We start from the raw sequence: 15,651 nt of genomic DNA on the forward strand, positions 1-15,651 counted from the left end.
AAATTCTGGGGAAATGATGAGATGTAAGAGCCAATTAAATCATTATAGGTCACCATGGCCAAGATGCCATTGATTTTAAGATTTATCATTGTTTTGGTGCCATATACAGAAGAAATACATCTGCCTTCTTATCACACTGGCTGCAAGATGTGCTCCAACCTTTCCTAATTAAAACTGTCTTGTAACTAAAAGAATAAACAAGTATCAAGGAATCATTCTGCCTTTCCTGTTGCATTTTTAATTTTTTCTAATAATGATAAATTTCCCAGGCAAGCATCATTCCTGGCACTGGAGATAGAACTGTGCTTTAATGCAGCAATCTGTGTGAATTTTCTGATTCCAAGAGCTGGGTATTCCTTTCCCAGGAGGAAGGAGGGCATCACTTGGTATCTGGATGGCAACACTGAAGGGTGCTTAGCAGAGGCTGCGAAAGCAGCTGAACAGGACCACACAAAGGCAAGGCCACAGGTAGCAAGCCTGCTGCCCCTGCCTCATAAGGACCAGTGTGGTGGCGAGTATCAAAAACCTGGTTTGCTTACCTTCTTAGAATAATGCATGGTCCTGCTCAGCACTTTGCTATTGCTCTCTAGGCTTTAGTAATGAGAGGCTGGGTAGGTGCACATGAGATCTCACTCTGGCCCTACTTCCAATGTCAATGGTGTTTGAAGAGACCTCTGAGCCCAAGTTTCCTTCTTTTCTCCCTACTGGAGAATCACCTGATAGACCCCAGGTCATTTTTCTAAGTTAAGCAGATAATATGTGGCTAAGACTGCACTTGTTCTAGGGAGCTCTGTGAGTAAAGGAGGGGCGGACTTTTGGGAACATTGAGTGTGTGCGGTACCCAGTTCCATTGTGGAGTCTTGCAATAGCTTGCCTTTTGGGGAATGAATGCCTCTTCATTTCCGTATTTGCACAGTAGGGTCGGTGATACTTGATTCTCCACACTATGTGAGGACTACACACCAGAAACTTAGAAACCCTCAGAACAGGCCTTGGTAGCCAGTGCTTGCTCATTTCTTATCACTGGCTGTGGCATCCACTGTTGCCTCAATTCTGTGAAGCCCCATTTCGAAAGAGAAGCTTTAATAGAATCTCCTTGCAGCCTCCAGCTCCTTAGTCACATAAGTACAAATCCACTTATCGAGAATTCCAGGGTCAGGTTCCAGGTCAGTTCTCAGGCCCGGAGGCTCTCGGGAGATGATAGCAAAATTAACAACTTGAAGACAGGAAGAGAAGAGGTGGTAGAGAGGTTTTTCTTCTGCAGGAAGCCGTGCCTCTCTGACAAGAGGGTGAGACATGCTTGCACCAAGTGAATCATTCCAAAAGGTATCTCCTAGAGTCCTTAGAAATAATTGTATGTATTAGAGCCTACTTTAAACACAATCAAATTCTCTCCCCTTTCTTCTTTCCTTCCTCTCTCTCCCTCTTCCCTCTATCCTCTCTACTTCTGAATTTTTGGGTCAGGGTCTTATGTAGCCCAAGTTGCCTTAAAACTAAGTATCTACAAACAACATTTGAAACCCTGATTCTCTTGCCACTATCTCCCAAGAGCTGAGATTATAGAAGTGTTCTACCATGCCTACCTTTATATGACCAGTTTCTCAATTTAATTCCCTAGTTTCTCAACTCATAGACTTGGCCTAGCAAAGATACCAAAGACCTGACTTCTGTCCTGGGGAAGTTATACTGAAGAAAGGGAAACTGAAATAACACAAGAAGTTGAATGGAAGAAAGACTAGGAGGCCGGGAAAGGCTGAGGATGCGCTTGGCTGCCTGGAATCCAGGGTTGAAAGCAACCAACCTTTCAGAAAGCTTCTTGAAGAGTCCAGGAATGGGCAGAAGGGCCAACAGCTTCCAGCAGAATCACTTAATCTAGCATCACAAGCCTGTTATGCCCAGTCTCACTGTAACTTGGGCCATGTTCATGTTCTGTTGATATCCCTGGGAGGCTTGCTATTTTCTTTGGAGAGGTGGGAGGTAGGTTTGGGGCAGGAGAGAGGTAAGGATGACTTCAAGGAGTGAAGAGAGGGGAAAGTTCAGTCAGGATATCTTGCATAAGAGAAGAATAAATCAAAATTATTTAAAAGATGCAACCTCTGTGAACTATCGGCTGGTGTAAAGGTGGTGAGCCAAACTCTAAGCATCGTGGGGAAGCCAAGGTAAGCCCAAGATTGCTCAAACTCCTCTCATCCTGTCCTGTCCTGTCCTGTCCTGTCCTGTTCTTCCTGGTCCTAGCCAGACCCTAAGTATCCTGGGGAAGGCAAGCTGAGCTTGGGACTGCTGAAGCTCCTCTTGTCCTGTCTTATCCTAAGAGGCACAGACTACCATTCTGGACCATCGACAGAGGCAGAGTCAAGGAGACCTAGTGGATACAACCAGGCTGTCTTCCTTTGATGGAATGTTCTTAGTGCTTGCTTAAGTTCATGAAGCTCCTACTCTATGTCAAGTTCATCGATAAGCCAATTCATCTTCCTATGCTTTAGACCTGAGAATCCCATGTTCCGATATGTTCTATAGCTTCCTCTGAGCCAAATGAAGGGAGCTCACTTTGTTCCTTGAGTCTGGCCCAGATTCTGAGTAGTAAACTTTGGAAAATAGAGAGGGCCCTGCTCTTTTAGAAGCTCAGGGGTATTCTGAGATCATCTCCCTAGTAGACAGAGAATCTCTCTCTCTCTCTCTCTCTCTCTCTCTCTCTCTCTCTCTCTCACACACACACACACACACACACACACACACACACACACACACACATTTTCTAGAGGGTGAGATGTAGTCAAAAATGCAATGCAGACCCAGATCACTTCCTCTCACAGGTACCTGGAACCCATGCATTTGCAAGCCTGACTCCAAAGCTCTTCCCCTCTATTGGGTACATCCTTATCTTCTTTTTTTTTTTTTTTTTTGCAAAATCTTCCCTTATCATCAGGTCTGCATCCTTTCTGTCAATGTCTACATTTCCTGACATCCACCAAGTACACACATGGGAGCCAGAGAGATTCCTCAGTGGTTAAGAGCAGTGGAAGAGAACTTGGTAACAGAAAAGGATAACTGAAAGCAGATGATACCCATCCTGGGTCAGGGTTCTAGAGGCACCGTCCTGGAAATGGGCATGGCCCAGAATAGGAAGCATAAGCAGAGAATTAAGTATTTCTTTTTAAACAAGAGAATCCACCCTGTCTTCTCTCACCTACCCCAGGGATTGCTGAAAAATGCTTACCAGGATTCTCTCAGAGGCATGGGTGACTATTTGGGAAGATGGGAAGTGGCTTTGCATATCAGAACATTCCCATCTACAAGAGGTCTAAAGCCTCAGGACAACTTCTTCCCTTTCAGCCTGGATGACCTGTCACAATGATTTGAAACATAATATAAGACTAAGCCTTCAAAGGGGAGAAATTACCTTTCCCATTATGCCTTGAGGGGAGCTGATAAGAGCCTGGGCAGGGTTCCCACAAAGATAATATTTTAATGGAAAATGCTTTTATTCCACTTCCAAAGGCCTTGGCAAAACATAAATTTGACAATGGGGTCTGAATAATAATGTGCATGCTTGGGAAGAGCCAATTGTTCCATGTGCTTATCTGATTTCTTCTACTTGGATGGGGGAGCTTTGGCTACAAACATCTGTCGAGTCACAGTGGTTGCCATTGCCTGGTGTTCTCTAAAGATAGCTTCCATCTACCTGTCTTTTATGCAGCATTATAGTGAGACAAGAGATAGCATCCTTCTGGCAGTATGGGCAGGACTCATAATGGATCACGAACCAAATCACATAGCATAGCCCTAATCATGTTACCTCTTCCCTGAGTAGATAAGTAGCCCTCTGGTTGGTCAAAGGACCATGCATAAGGTGTGTGGACTCCTAACTGGCTCAGTCCACAATGCATTCAAAAGTGACCAATGTCAGTTAAAAAGACCTTTATCTCCAACTAGACTTAAGATCCATAAAAGGTTACCAGGCAGGATAATGTGGTTATGATCCTCCCTGGGAGCCTCTCCCACTCTCCTGAGTTCTTCTTACTTCTCCTTAATAAATCTACACAAGTTCTGTTCACTTCCTGTCTGTTTCCTTATCTCCTGCAGCATGAAATAAGGAGCTCAGAAGCCATGGCTTAGGGTAGCTTTGTTGACCACAATAGTCTCTTACCCCAGCTTCTTGAGTTATGCCCACAAGAAAGACTCTGCCATTCTCAAAGAACCCACATAGATAGTCCTTGTGGCATTATTTGTTAGGGAAAACAAGCCATTAACCCCTGAGGCTCTCAGTCTACATCATAAGGGGAGCAAGTAAGCTTTGCAAAAGGTGTGCTTCGTCTGTGGGGTATGGCCAAGAGAGAAGTCTGTGGTGGGTACTGGCCAAGAACCTAAGCAAATCTAAGCAGAGCATAGTGGAAGGAGTGGCAGGTATGGTAGCTCAGACCTACAATTGCAGCACTCAGAAGGCTGAGGCAGGAGGAACAGCTTGAGGTTAAGGTCAACCTGGGATACACAGGGAGCTTCAGGCCAGCTTAAGTTTCAGACTCTATAAAAAAAAAATCTAAAAACAAAAACAACAATAAAACCAAAACAAAAACCCCATATAATATAGTATAAAGTAAAGGAACTTGGCTTGAAGTTACGTCAGCATATAACTACTCCAGGTCACTTGTTTTTGAGGAAAACAGCAGTGTCAGACATTCCCTAGGCCTGGTCTAGCTGATGTGGTAGCGTCCAGAGATTCCTTAAACTTCCTTGTATTTTTTCCTCTGAAAACAATCTTTGTATATCCAAAGATCAGCCATGATTGTCTCTCACATTCTAAGAGAAAGTGGCCATAAATATGTCAGAGAGCCTCACGTCTCTGACCTATAGAAAGGATGTCTCCCCTATGACTTACATTTAGATTTAAATAGATGATGATTTTGTTTACATAAAAACTGTAGGGTTGCTTTTTAAGTCTGGAGGGCCATGTTCAGCTTGGGAAGGAAAATATATTGTGTCATCATTTCCATGACCTTTGAACACAACAGACAATTGATCAAAGGATTTTATCCAGAAAGCCTGCTTCAGGCTCCAAATCTCTTAAGATATCTTGTAAGTAAAAGCAAATGAAAATCCTCTGCTAGCTTCTCTTAAATGATCTACTCCAAGTCAGCCATGTCTCCCAAGTGTTTGCAGACTTGGGTTCTAAATCAGCCTAAACCGGCATGGCATCTCCCACAGAGATCTCATCCATTGGCCAAATGTAGATACCCCTTTGTGGGAAAGCACTTTGCAAGCAGAACCCATCATGCAGACGTAAGGTGCCATCATTTGTAGAGCTAGGAAACAGAGACCTACAAATACTGACTGTAGATGCTGGACTTGAACTCAGACATGTTTTATACCAACTTAAGACATGGATTCTTTTTTGCCATTCTCTCTCATTTTTCTTGTTGCTTTAGAGCTCCAGTTAGACAACTGTTAGACTGGCTCACCCTGCTATCTACATCTCTCTGTCTTTCAGTTGGTCTTCTTTTCTTTTTCCCAGCATAGATACAGCCAACGATTCTAAAAGTCAGACTTCTGGTCTTCTGATTTGAACATTATTATTATTGTTGTTGTTGTTGTTGTTGTTGTTATATTTATTATATTTATTATGATTATTGTGTTTAAAAATCAAATGTTGGTAAAATTAGAAAAAAAAAAACCCTTAAACATATCATTGCATTGAAAGAAGATTTAATGAAAGTGAGGTTTCCCTGAAATGAAGAGATGGGAAGAGTCAGGCCAGGGTGGGCTGGAGTATGGACATGGTGTGTGTGTGTGTGTGTGTGTGTGTGTGTGTGTGTGTGTGAGTGTGTGTATAGGGGACATAGTCTCAGGATACTCAAGGCAGAGATTGTGTATAGGAGAACTGAGTAAGCCTCAGAACTCCAAGAAATACACCATTTCCAAGAAAAAGGGCAGTTTAGACCTTTCTTGCCTCCATTTGTGCTACATGAAGATATGTGGCAACTACCAGCCAACTGTCATGGGCTTGCTGGGTAGCCTATGCTTCTCCTATGGGCTCCACAGATCTTTAAGTGGAGAATTAACTTTGAGTGAGTGGTCCTAATGAGATCATGCTATGATGCAATCGGCAAGTCTTCTCTCTTTTTTTTTTTTTCCCAACTACCACTTTATTTATATTACTATGCTTAAGTTACATGGGAAAAGACAACCAAGCAGTTCTGCCCCATTTCAGAAAGTTTCCAGTCAACACCAAGTCCATGGTGACAAGGACCTAGGGTTGGTGACAACTGTGGGTCAAGACTGACAAGGAAGAATGGGTTCTGGTGCTACAGTTCCTCTCCAACAAGAATATGGCACACTGGCCAGCACAAGCCATGCTAACACTGAGCCTCCAGCGCTGGGCACAGATTCGGATCTCTTCTTGAAGCTAGCAAATTAAGTGAAATAACTGGGTTAAAAAGAAAATTTTAAATAAAGCCCAAATAAATTTAAAAACCATGCTCTTGACATATTCTCCACTCAAAATGTACACAAAACACTCCTTTTCACTCTAAGGACCCCAATTTTTTTCCCTCACATAGCCCACCATGTAGCTGCAAACTCTTCTGCCTCAAGATGTAAACACAGGGAAAAAATTAACAGCATATGCATAAAATTCTCTCTACAAACTGCTGTTGGATGGAAAATACAAAATTAAAAAAAAAAAAAAGAAAGAAAAAAGGTTCCATCTTAGATTCTCATAATCTCTTGTTCCGCAGTTCATGAATCCGACTCTGATGTTAAGGTAACAGTGTATGTAAGGAGATTTTGTTTTCAGTGAAGGAGACCTGGGAAAAGATGGATTTATCTGTTTTCTTCAAGAGTTATCAGATGGTACATGCTCTTCAAAGCCTTCGCTCTCTCGAACTAGTGCACGTTCCAGGATCACACGGCCTTCCTTATAACGCTGGCTGTGTTCAGTAGCAAACTCATAGATCCATCCCAGTTTGCTATTGCAGTTTTTGCAGCTCACATCTCGAACCATGTGGCGGCCAGTGAGCATGACCCGATCTTGAACTTTACTGTACTGCAAGTTAACCACCTTGTTAAAAAGAAATGCTCTACCAGTGGCGCCTGTGAACCGAGTAGAGATGAGTTCTGAGCAATTGGTCAGGATTGTATCACAGTTTGCACAAGAAAACAGACGGGTACCACCGATATGGTCAAGAAAGATTCTGCCCATTTTGACAACTGAAGTTCTAAAAAGCTGACAAAGTTTTCAAACAGCTTTCTGAAACCAGGATAACTCACATTTCAGTAGTTTAAGAGTTTTAAGAGGCAACAGATTCACCTGGCAGTGGTGGCACACACCTTTAATCCCAACATTTGGGAGGCAGAGGCAGACAGATTTCTGAGTTTGAGGCCAGCCTGGTCTACAGAGTGAGTTCTAGGACAGCCAGGGCTACACAGAGAAACCCTGTCTCGAAAAACCAAAATTTAAAAAAAAAAAAAGAGGCAACAGATTCAACCCTTAAATTCACTGCAACTAGTTTCTACCAAAGTATTTTCTTTTTTTAAAAACCTTTTCTTTTCTTTTTTTTTGTTTTTGTTTTTTCGAGACAGGGTTTCTCTGTATAGCCCTGGCTGTCCTGGAACTCACTTTTCAAGTCTTCTCTCTAAAAGAATTAAACTTTCACAAATAGCAAGTTCTATCAAGAAAACTCAAGCACAAAAGATTTTCTGGTATCATGAATAAGAAAACACAGGACAAGTTGATTCACCACCAACTTAGATATCCTAATCACAGGCAGAGGTAAAAAAAAATCACTATATTCAGTATGAGCTAAGATTTATTGAGAAGCTTAAAAATAAGGACAGGATAAGCATGACAAAAGAATGGATAAAATAGGAGTTTTGTAACTGTGAGCCTTTCCATCTAAGCATGAATTAACGACTCTGAGACTTATTATTTATGAATAAATGCCTAGGCCATAAGCTGGGGCTTGTTCCCCAACTAGTTTATAACATAATTAACCCATTTATTTTATTCTATGAGTACCACATGGCTGGTTGTCTCTCCTCCGTTTCATGTGTCTGACTACCCAAAGTTTGGGGCTAATTTCTTCCTATGCCCAACTCTAATCCAGAGTTCTTTTCTCCCTACTGGAACTCCCACCTCCTATTTCCTGCCCCAGCTAATCTGTTAGGCCACCAGCTTTCTGTTGACAGGTGATAATTCCATACAACACACAAGAGGTTCTCTCTACAAAGTTTAAAATTTTTCTTTTTTAAATCTATGTTTATCTGTGTGTACCTGAATGAGCTGATGTGTATCATGTGCATACACGGGCTTTTGGAAGCCAGGACTACCTGAGTCCTCTGCAAAAGCTCTTAACCACTAAATTACCTCGCTAGCTCCAAAGTGTATGTTTTAAAGACCAAAGAGAATTTCCATATATGAAAAGTATTAATCATAAAATTTATAAACTCAACAGAAATTAGCTTGTGAGATAAAACTGAATAAAGAATAAGCAAAATAGAAGATTCTTTGTTTTATAGAATTCAGTCAAAAGACAACAAAGAAAGAAGAGTGGAAAACTACAAAGAAAAAGTTAAGAGAGAGAGAGGAGAGAGAGCCAGAGGTCACTGACTCCAAGTAGAGAGAACAGTAATAATTACCTGTTATAAACAGGTATTAATTAATAATGTCTGTGGCTCCAGGTAGAGAGCTCAACAGATAGATGGTATAACAGGTATTAATTAATAAATGTCTGTGGCTCCAGGTAGAGAGCTCAACAGATAGATGGTATAACAGGATGGCTGCTCTAGGCAGAGAGCTTAACAAGTAAACACTACCTGCTTCCTATAGGCAGATATTAGTGAAAGCTTGAATCAGTTGCTTTAAAGATGGTATAAAGGTATACTGCTCTAATAAGTCTTACAGGATACTCAAATTCTGTCTAACGTGGGCTCCATGGGAATTTTGGGTTATTATCCTGCATGGCAAACTAGAAAAAGCCTAAGAATAGGCACATACAGTATTTTAGTTTACTTCATTTGTTTTGGATTGTTTTAATTTTCAAAATGGGTATGATTCTGAGTTTTGTGGCCATACTATTCATCTGGGAGAGAGGTCAAAATAAACTAGATTTCAGAGACTCAAACAAAAAAGTTATTTCGATGATGCTAAAATTTTGTTTTGAGATTTTTATATTACAGAATATACAGCCTTGGTGAGTCTCATCGTCAGACATGCTGAACTGACCTGCTTGAACTCCTGATGTCTTGGACTTTCAGCCAGATCCAGTCAGGACACAGACATCAGAGACTAAGACAATTGTTGGTATGACCTTCTTAAGGCCAACTGACTCCCCCATTTTCCATACCCTTCTTCCACCCCTTCAAAAATATCTCAACACCCATACTCAGCTTGAAGAAGTTGTGAAGAGTAGTAGTCTCAGTTCCATGGGTGTGTGGGGCTAGAGGTAGTTATTCTAAGGTTGCCTTTCTGGGGAATTTAGAAATGGTTATAATTGGAACAGGGAAGAAGTAGCTAGAACTGATTGTATAGTCATAGTCTCATTTGGTAGAAATCTTTATAATTGTTACTAAGTTGAAGTCATAATTTCTTATTTTGGTACAGAATTTATTTTGATGCAGAATCAAGGTTTCATTGGTGTAAATTTCTTCTATTGATACAAAAATTTTAAAAGTGCAAGGCTTGGACCAGTCCTTCTAAAACTATTATGATAAACTAATCTGAGATGTTTAAGCCTGTGAGTTAAGGGCCAAATAACAAATTCATGGCTCTGAGTTTGTTGTTAGGGTGTTTTCAGATATTTTAATTAGCAATAGCTGGGGATAGATAATGGATAACAGTCCAGATTACTTTACATAGAGAGTTGGTTTTCAAAAACGTCAGAAATCCACAGACTGTGACATTGAATGTTATCTATTCACTTGTTGTTGAGACATATTCTGCTCCTAACAGCTTCCTATTCGTGAATTCAAAGAAGCTGAGCATCTATATCTCCAGGTGAGGTTGTACATTGTGGCTAGGTGGCCACTGGGCAGAAATTGCTGATCTCTCCTGTAGACCTGTACTGTTCTTGAAAGGACACAATTTACAGGTTAGGACAGCTTAGTTCTGCCAAGACAGAATAGGCTAGTCCTTAGTAATTCCTGGTTTTCAAAGGTCTGTCAGATGATCCTGGGCCAGAAGGCTGAAGACTGGTACTCCAACTTCCTGACTTTCTGGGGCTGTATAGGTAGGCAGCTGTCTCTATAATTTGTCTCAGTTCTGGAAGCCGTGTTAGGCTTCCTATATTTTCAGATAATGTTGGTCGTTCTCAGATTTCTGATGGGTTGAAAGACTACTTATAGTCTCATAGCCAACCCAGGCTATTTAACATTGAGACAATAGATTTGAGAGGATGGTTTTCAGATGGCATACAATCTCAAGCCAGGGCATAAATCAGGTGTAGAATTATAAGTCTTTTAAGTTAGGATAGATGACAGTGTTCTATTTTATTAACAAAAATGATGGATTGGATGTTAGGTCTATCTTGTACTTTATAAATTACAAAATGGCAATCACTGTGCTGAATTTATATCTGAGATAAAAGAGTCTTTTAAGTGAACAGAAAGAGGGAAGTGTTGTGGGTGACCCTGATGCTGTTTGTATTTTGATGTAAATTCTGCTTTCCCAGGAGGGGTTGTCTGGGCCAAGGAATGGGCCACATACTCAGGAGACTTCTTGTGAACCTTCTCCAAATGAATAAAGGGACCAATCACTGGGCAAGTAGGAGGGACTTCCAGGTTGGACAGGGAAGAGACGAAGCAGGAGGAAGGAGATAGGGGCTTTTGGATGGGGATAGTGAGAGGGCAAGATATAGCTGCTAGTGTTGATATGGCAAATCCACCTGGATTCGCCACTGGAGGATTTAGATTTTTTTTTTAATTTTTATTAGATATTTTCTTTATTTACATTTCAAATGCTATCTGGAAAGTTCCCTTTTCCTCCCCCTGCCCTGCTCCGATACCCTCTCACTCCCACTTCTTGGCCCTGGCATTCCCCTGTACTGGGGCATATAAAGTTTACAAGACCTAGGGCCTCTCTTCCCATTGATGGCCGACTAGGCCATCTTCTGCTACATATGCAGCTAGAGACACGAGCTCTGGGGGTACTGGTTAGTTCATATGGCTGTTCCACCTATAGGGTTGCAGACCCCTTCAGCTCCTTGGGTACTTCCTCTAGCTCCTCCATTGGGGGCCCTGTGCTCCATCCAATAGATGACTGTGAGCAGAGGATTTAGATTTAACGTGGCTTACAAGATTCAGTTTTCTACCTGATGAGCCCATCAATTGAGTTACCATTGATTTTGAACTAAGTTTGTGTGCTATTTTCCTTCACACAGCAGCTTGACTGGGTTCCAGAAAGAAAGGTACAGCAGCAAAGAGTGGGTTTGCCTGATGTGTACCACAAAAGTCTGTGGGAGTTTTGAAGCGTGGGGCAGGCATGGTAGTGACACACCAGTGGGAACTTAGCATGCTGGGTGGAGAGATTTTGGAGCTCTGAGTCTCCATAAGATAAAAACAGGCCCGCCATTGCCAGCCAGTGCATGGCCGGCCAGCCTGTGGGGGCAGAGAGTAGCTGGGTATAGTGTGGGAACTTGGTGATTTTTAAAAACATTTCCCTGCAACACAGAGAGAAGAGTGAGAGAGAATGGCCCACCTGTTAAGAGTACATACTGACTCGGTAGAAGTCCCAATCTCTTTTCCCAGCATTAGAAGGCAGAGCTCACAGCTCCTTGTAAATACATTTTTAGGGAGTCTGAGGATGTCTTCTGGTCTCCTTGGGCAACTATACTCACATTTACATATCCACAGACATATAATTTAAAGATAGAGAGAGGAACAGCTAATGGGGTGAGAAAGTCTAATACATGTCTAACTGAAGCTCTAAATTAATGAAGAAATGATTCAATGGAGAAAAAAAACAAGACTCAGATCTATCTCCAAATGTCAGAAGACATGTTTATAAAGCCAAAAAGAATCCCAAATTCTTTGAAAAAGAATTAGAAGAATAAGTATAAAAGAAAGCCATACTCAGGTCTCTCAACCTTCATCTCCTTTCAGGAAAATGAAAAAGAAAACCTATGTCAAGAAATATAACAGTAAAACTTCAGAACAGAAAAGAAAAATCAAATATTAAAAAACATCCAGAAAAAAAAAGAAAAGAAAAAAGGAAAAACTTAGCATAAAGTAGCAATGAGACTTATGGGTAATTATAAGTGAACCCCAACCTAAACACTAAAAGATAAGAAAATAATATTCCTAGGACTCAGAGAGGAAAACTGTAAACTAGAAACCTATAGTGAATAAAGTCACCTTCCAAAAATGATAGCAAATAAAATTTAGAAAATTCAAATACAATTTTCCCTAAGGGGTGGGGAACAAGGAAATTTAAAGCATATATTTTAGGTGAGATGTGGAAAGGCTAAGAAAGAAAAAGGAAAGAAAAAGTAAAAATACTGTCATTAGTTGAACTATGCCTGATTGTTGACTCTGTTGGAAAGAAAGAAACAAAATTCAGGCTTAGAATTAAAACACCAGATAAAATTAGTAAGTTATACTGTATTCATCAGACCCAAAGCATTTGGTCTTTATACTGCTCAAGGAAAAGTTATTCACTCAAGACTTAACTGTGTGTATTAAAACTGAAGTTTGTAAAACTTTCAAAGGTGAAAAAGGAAATATAGACATGGGTGTGAAACCAGTATATAAAGGAGAAAGAGGTATATAAAAATACCACAAATAAAATTACTACAAATGCATAGGGTCCTACATCAGTGAAGAACAGAAATACAATTGAAATTATTTTCTTAAATTTCAAAAACATAAAACAGGGTGTATACAATAGAAATATACTAGGCAAATATTTACTGCTAACAAGCTGGAATCAACATTAACATAATATTACTTTTTATAAACACTACTATTTTATAGTAATAATTATATTCTGGAAACCACATGGACACATTTTGTGCCTATATTTTACTATTAGTTAAGCATCCCTGTTAAATAGTGGCAGAGTGCCATCGAAAGAACATATTTCAGGAGCAAATGGAGCTAGAAACATTACCAAATGATCAATAACAGAGACTGTGTAGCTACCCACTGGGCCATCAGGCCAGTTAGATCACTGTATAAAGGAAGCCCATGTTGGAGTCTCTCGACCTGCATCTCTTCTCCCTGTGACAGTCCCATCTTTGCCAGGCACTCCCTCTGTGTACCAGGACTCTGTGTGCCAATGAAAAACAGACACTAATGACCAGAAAGTGCTGGATCTGGGTTTTCAGAGACAAATACATATTATAATTACAGAGCCTTTAAATCGCATCTGTATGATGATAGTGATTTGGTTAACCAGAAAACAGAAACCATGTTCCTCAGGAGAAAGCAGAGAAGGAAGCCCACCAGAGTGCTGGGCTCATTATTCAAGTGCAATGAACTCCAACTAATGCTTAATTATGAGAGGCGCGGGAAAGATCAGAGGAGAATGAGACACAGCATCTCCTGAGGCACTTGACTGATTTCTCAGAGTACAGAATTCAAGCTACTGCAAATTCTAAACACACAGACTCATCCAGAAAGAGCCCAGGGAACACACACAGCTTGTGGGGAGAATAATGGCTAAATAAATGAAACAAGCTGTGCTGCCTGGTCCAGGTCTTAGACTAGAACATACTCCAGATTTCACCACTATTATACCTTTCTGAAGTAGATACTTTAATGTTGATTTATTTTGGGAGATGGGGTGGAGAACATGGCCCACGTGTTGAGCTTAGAAGCCAACTCTGAGAGTTGACTGTCCTTCACGCATGGTTTCTGGAGAGTAGATTAAATTCTCAAGCCATCTTTCTGTCCCAAGCACGCTATTTAAGGTAAAAACACAGATTTCATTCAGTCTCCTCTTTATCACCTGTGACTCTGCCACTTGTTAAGATATTCTGCATGAGCCAGGCAGTAATGGCGCACACTTGGGAGGCAGAGACAGGCAGATTTCTGAGTTCAAGGCCAGTCTGGTCTACAGAGTGAGTTCCAGGACAGCCAGGGCTATACACAGAAACCCTGTCTCAAAAAACCAAACAAAAAACCCCCCAAACAAACAAACAAACAAAACCAAAAAAAAAAACCCAAAACCCAAAAAACCCAAAAAACAAAAAATGATATTCTGCATGATTTTCACAAGCTCAGAAAAAAAGTAAACCAAAGACTTTGATTATTTCTTCTTTTAAAAAAAATTAATACCAATGAAAAGCATTCCACAGACACAGAAATTAAATCAAGTTCTTCTGGTATAATGTTTTGTTTTGTTTTTTTTTTTTTTTGAGAAGAAAACAGCAGCAGAAAACCAATTGGAGATTGTTTTGATGCCAATGTCTTGATCTAAATTCAGTCGACCCTTACTGTCAGTAGCTGTGGTATCTAAGGATTCACAAACCAACTGCAGAGAAAAAAATTTGGGAAAATACAGCATTTTTACTGAACACAGATAGACCATTTTTTTCTCACTATTCCGTAAGCAATAAACCAGAATGGTTGTTTATATATCATTTACATTGTATTCAATATTCCAGAGAATAGGAGGCTTAAACACATGTGAAACTGTACACAGGTGACATGCAGATAGGATGTCATTTTATACAAAGATTTCATGTCTGTACGAGGTATGGAAACCAATCCCCACAAGGAATAAGTGATGCCAGTGTAAGATGTATAGATATTTATACAAAAGAATACCACCCTCTTCGGAGCCTAACTTCACTATTTGCTGGCCATGTGACCTCGAACAGGATACTTAGTCCTTAATTTTCACCTGCAAAATGAATAAATTATCTATGTCATGTGAAATTTAAATAAGATGATGCATATCAAAAATTTACTGTATGCCAGGCACACTGCAAGTTCTCAAAAAAAAATGTAGCAGAAATGTAGTTGGAAACTTCTGCACATATTTTAAATTCTCAGCAGGAGACTGGACTTTTCCATGCCTCTTTTATTGGCAATGGCAAGCTTACATTTCATAACTGGATCAACTGCTTGGTATCCTGCCCATGACATCTGAACACCCAGCTCTAAACAGATGTGTGGAGCAGAGGTAGTTTAACTTAAGCTTAACTTTTCTAGCCCCACTGTGACTTTGATTATGAAAAAGAGGAAAGTAAACATAAGAAAAGCCAGAAACGCCAGCTAGGCCCCTGTTAGCTTTTTGCCATCTGTAGGACTGGAAGATGTGCTTCTCAGGACATGAAGAGAAAGTTTTGTCAGTGTGGTTTTTGAAAGAAAAAAAAAAGAATCATTTTCAGGAATCTTTATAAAACACAGACACCAGAGAAAGTGCTTGGTGACAGGAGAATTCTTCATTGATTTATTGGAAGAAAATGATTTAAGAACAAAAAAATTAGTTGCAGATGTCAAGGACCTCAACTGTCACTATCAGTCTCTGGTAACATCCTCAGAGTAGAGTGTGCAATCTCTTAATGGCTAAGGCAGAGAGGAGATGGACAGCCCTTCAGGTCATAGGTTGAGAGAACAACAGATTTAGACGCACCGCCACCTACAGTCAGTCAGTCTGGTCTTCCGGGAGAGAGATCCAGTGAGGTTCATGTGTTAAGCTTCCTTTTGTTGTGTTTC

At 40.5% G+C, this 15,651-nt stretch overlaps 2 protein-coding genes across 4 annotated transcripts in view; both read right to left on the reverse strand.

Moving 5' to 3' along the window:
* Plpp4 (phospholipid phosphatase 4) overlaps nt 1-15,651 on the reverse strand; it is a 143,537-nt gene that overhangs the window by 20,231 nt on the left and 107,655 nt on the right. The window lies entirely within an intron of this gene.
* On the reverse strand, nt 6,128-7,222 carry LOC110298113 (protein yippee-like 5). Its single transcript, XM_021167130.3, has one exon. It carries the CDS (start codon nt 7,193-7,195, stop codon nt 6,830-6,832), a length of 366 nt encoding a protein of 121 aa, XP_021022789.2. The 5' UTR covers nt 7,196-7,222; the 3' UTR covers nt 6,128-6,829.

The sequence above is a fragment of the Mus caroli genome, unplaced genomic scaffold (genome assembly GCF_978045245.1).
Source record: "Mus caroli unplaced genomic scaffold, Mus_caroli_1 scaffold_8, whole genome shotgun sequence".
Classification (NCBI taxonomy): Eukaryota; Metazoa; Chordata; class Mammalia; order Rodentia; family Muridae; genus Mus; species Mus caroli.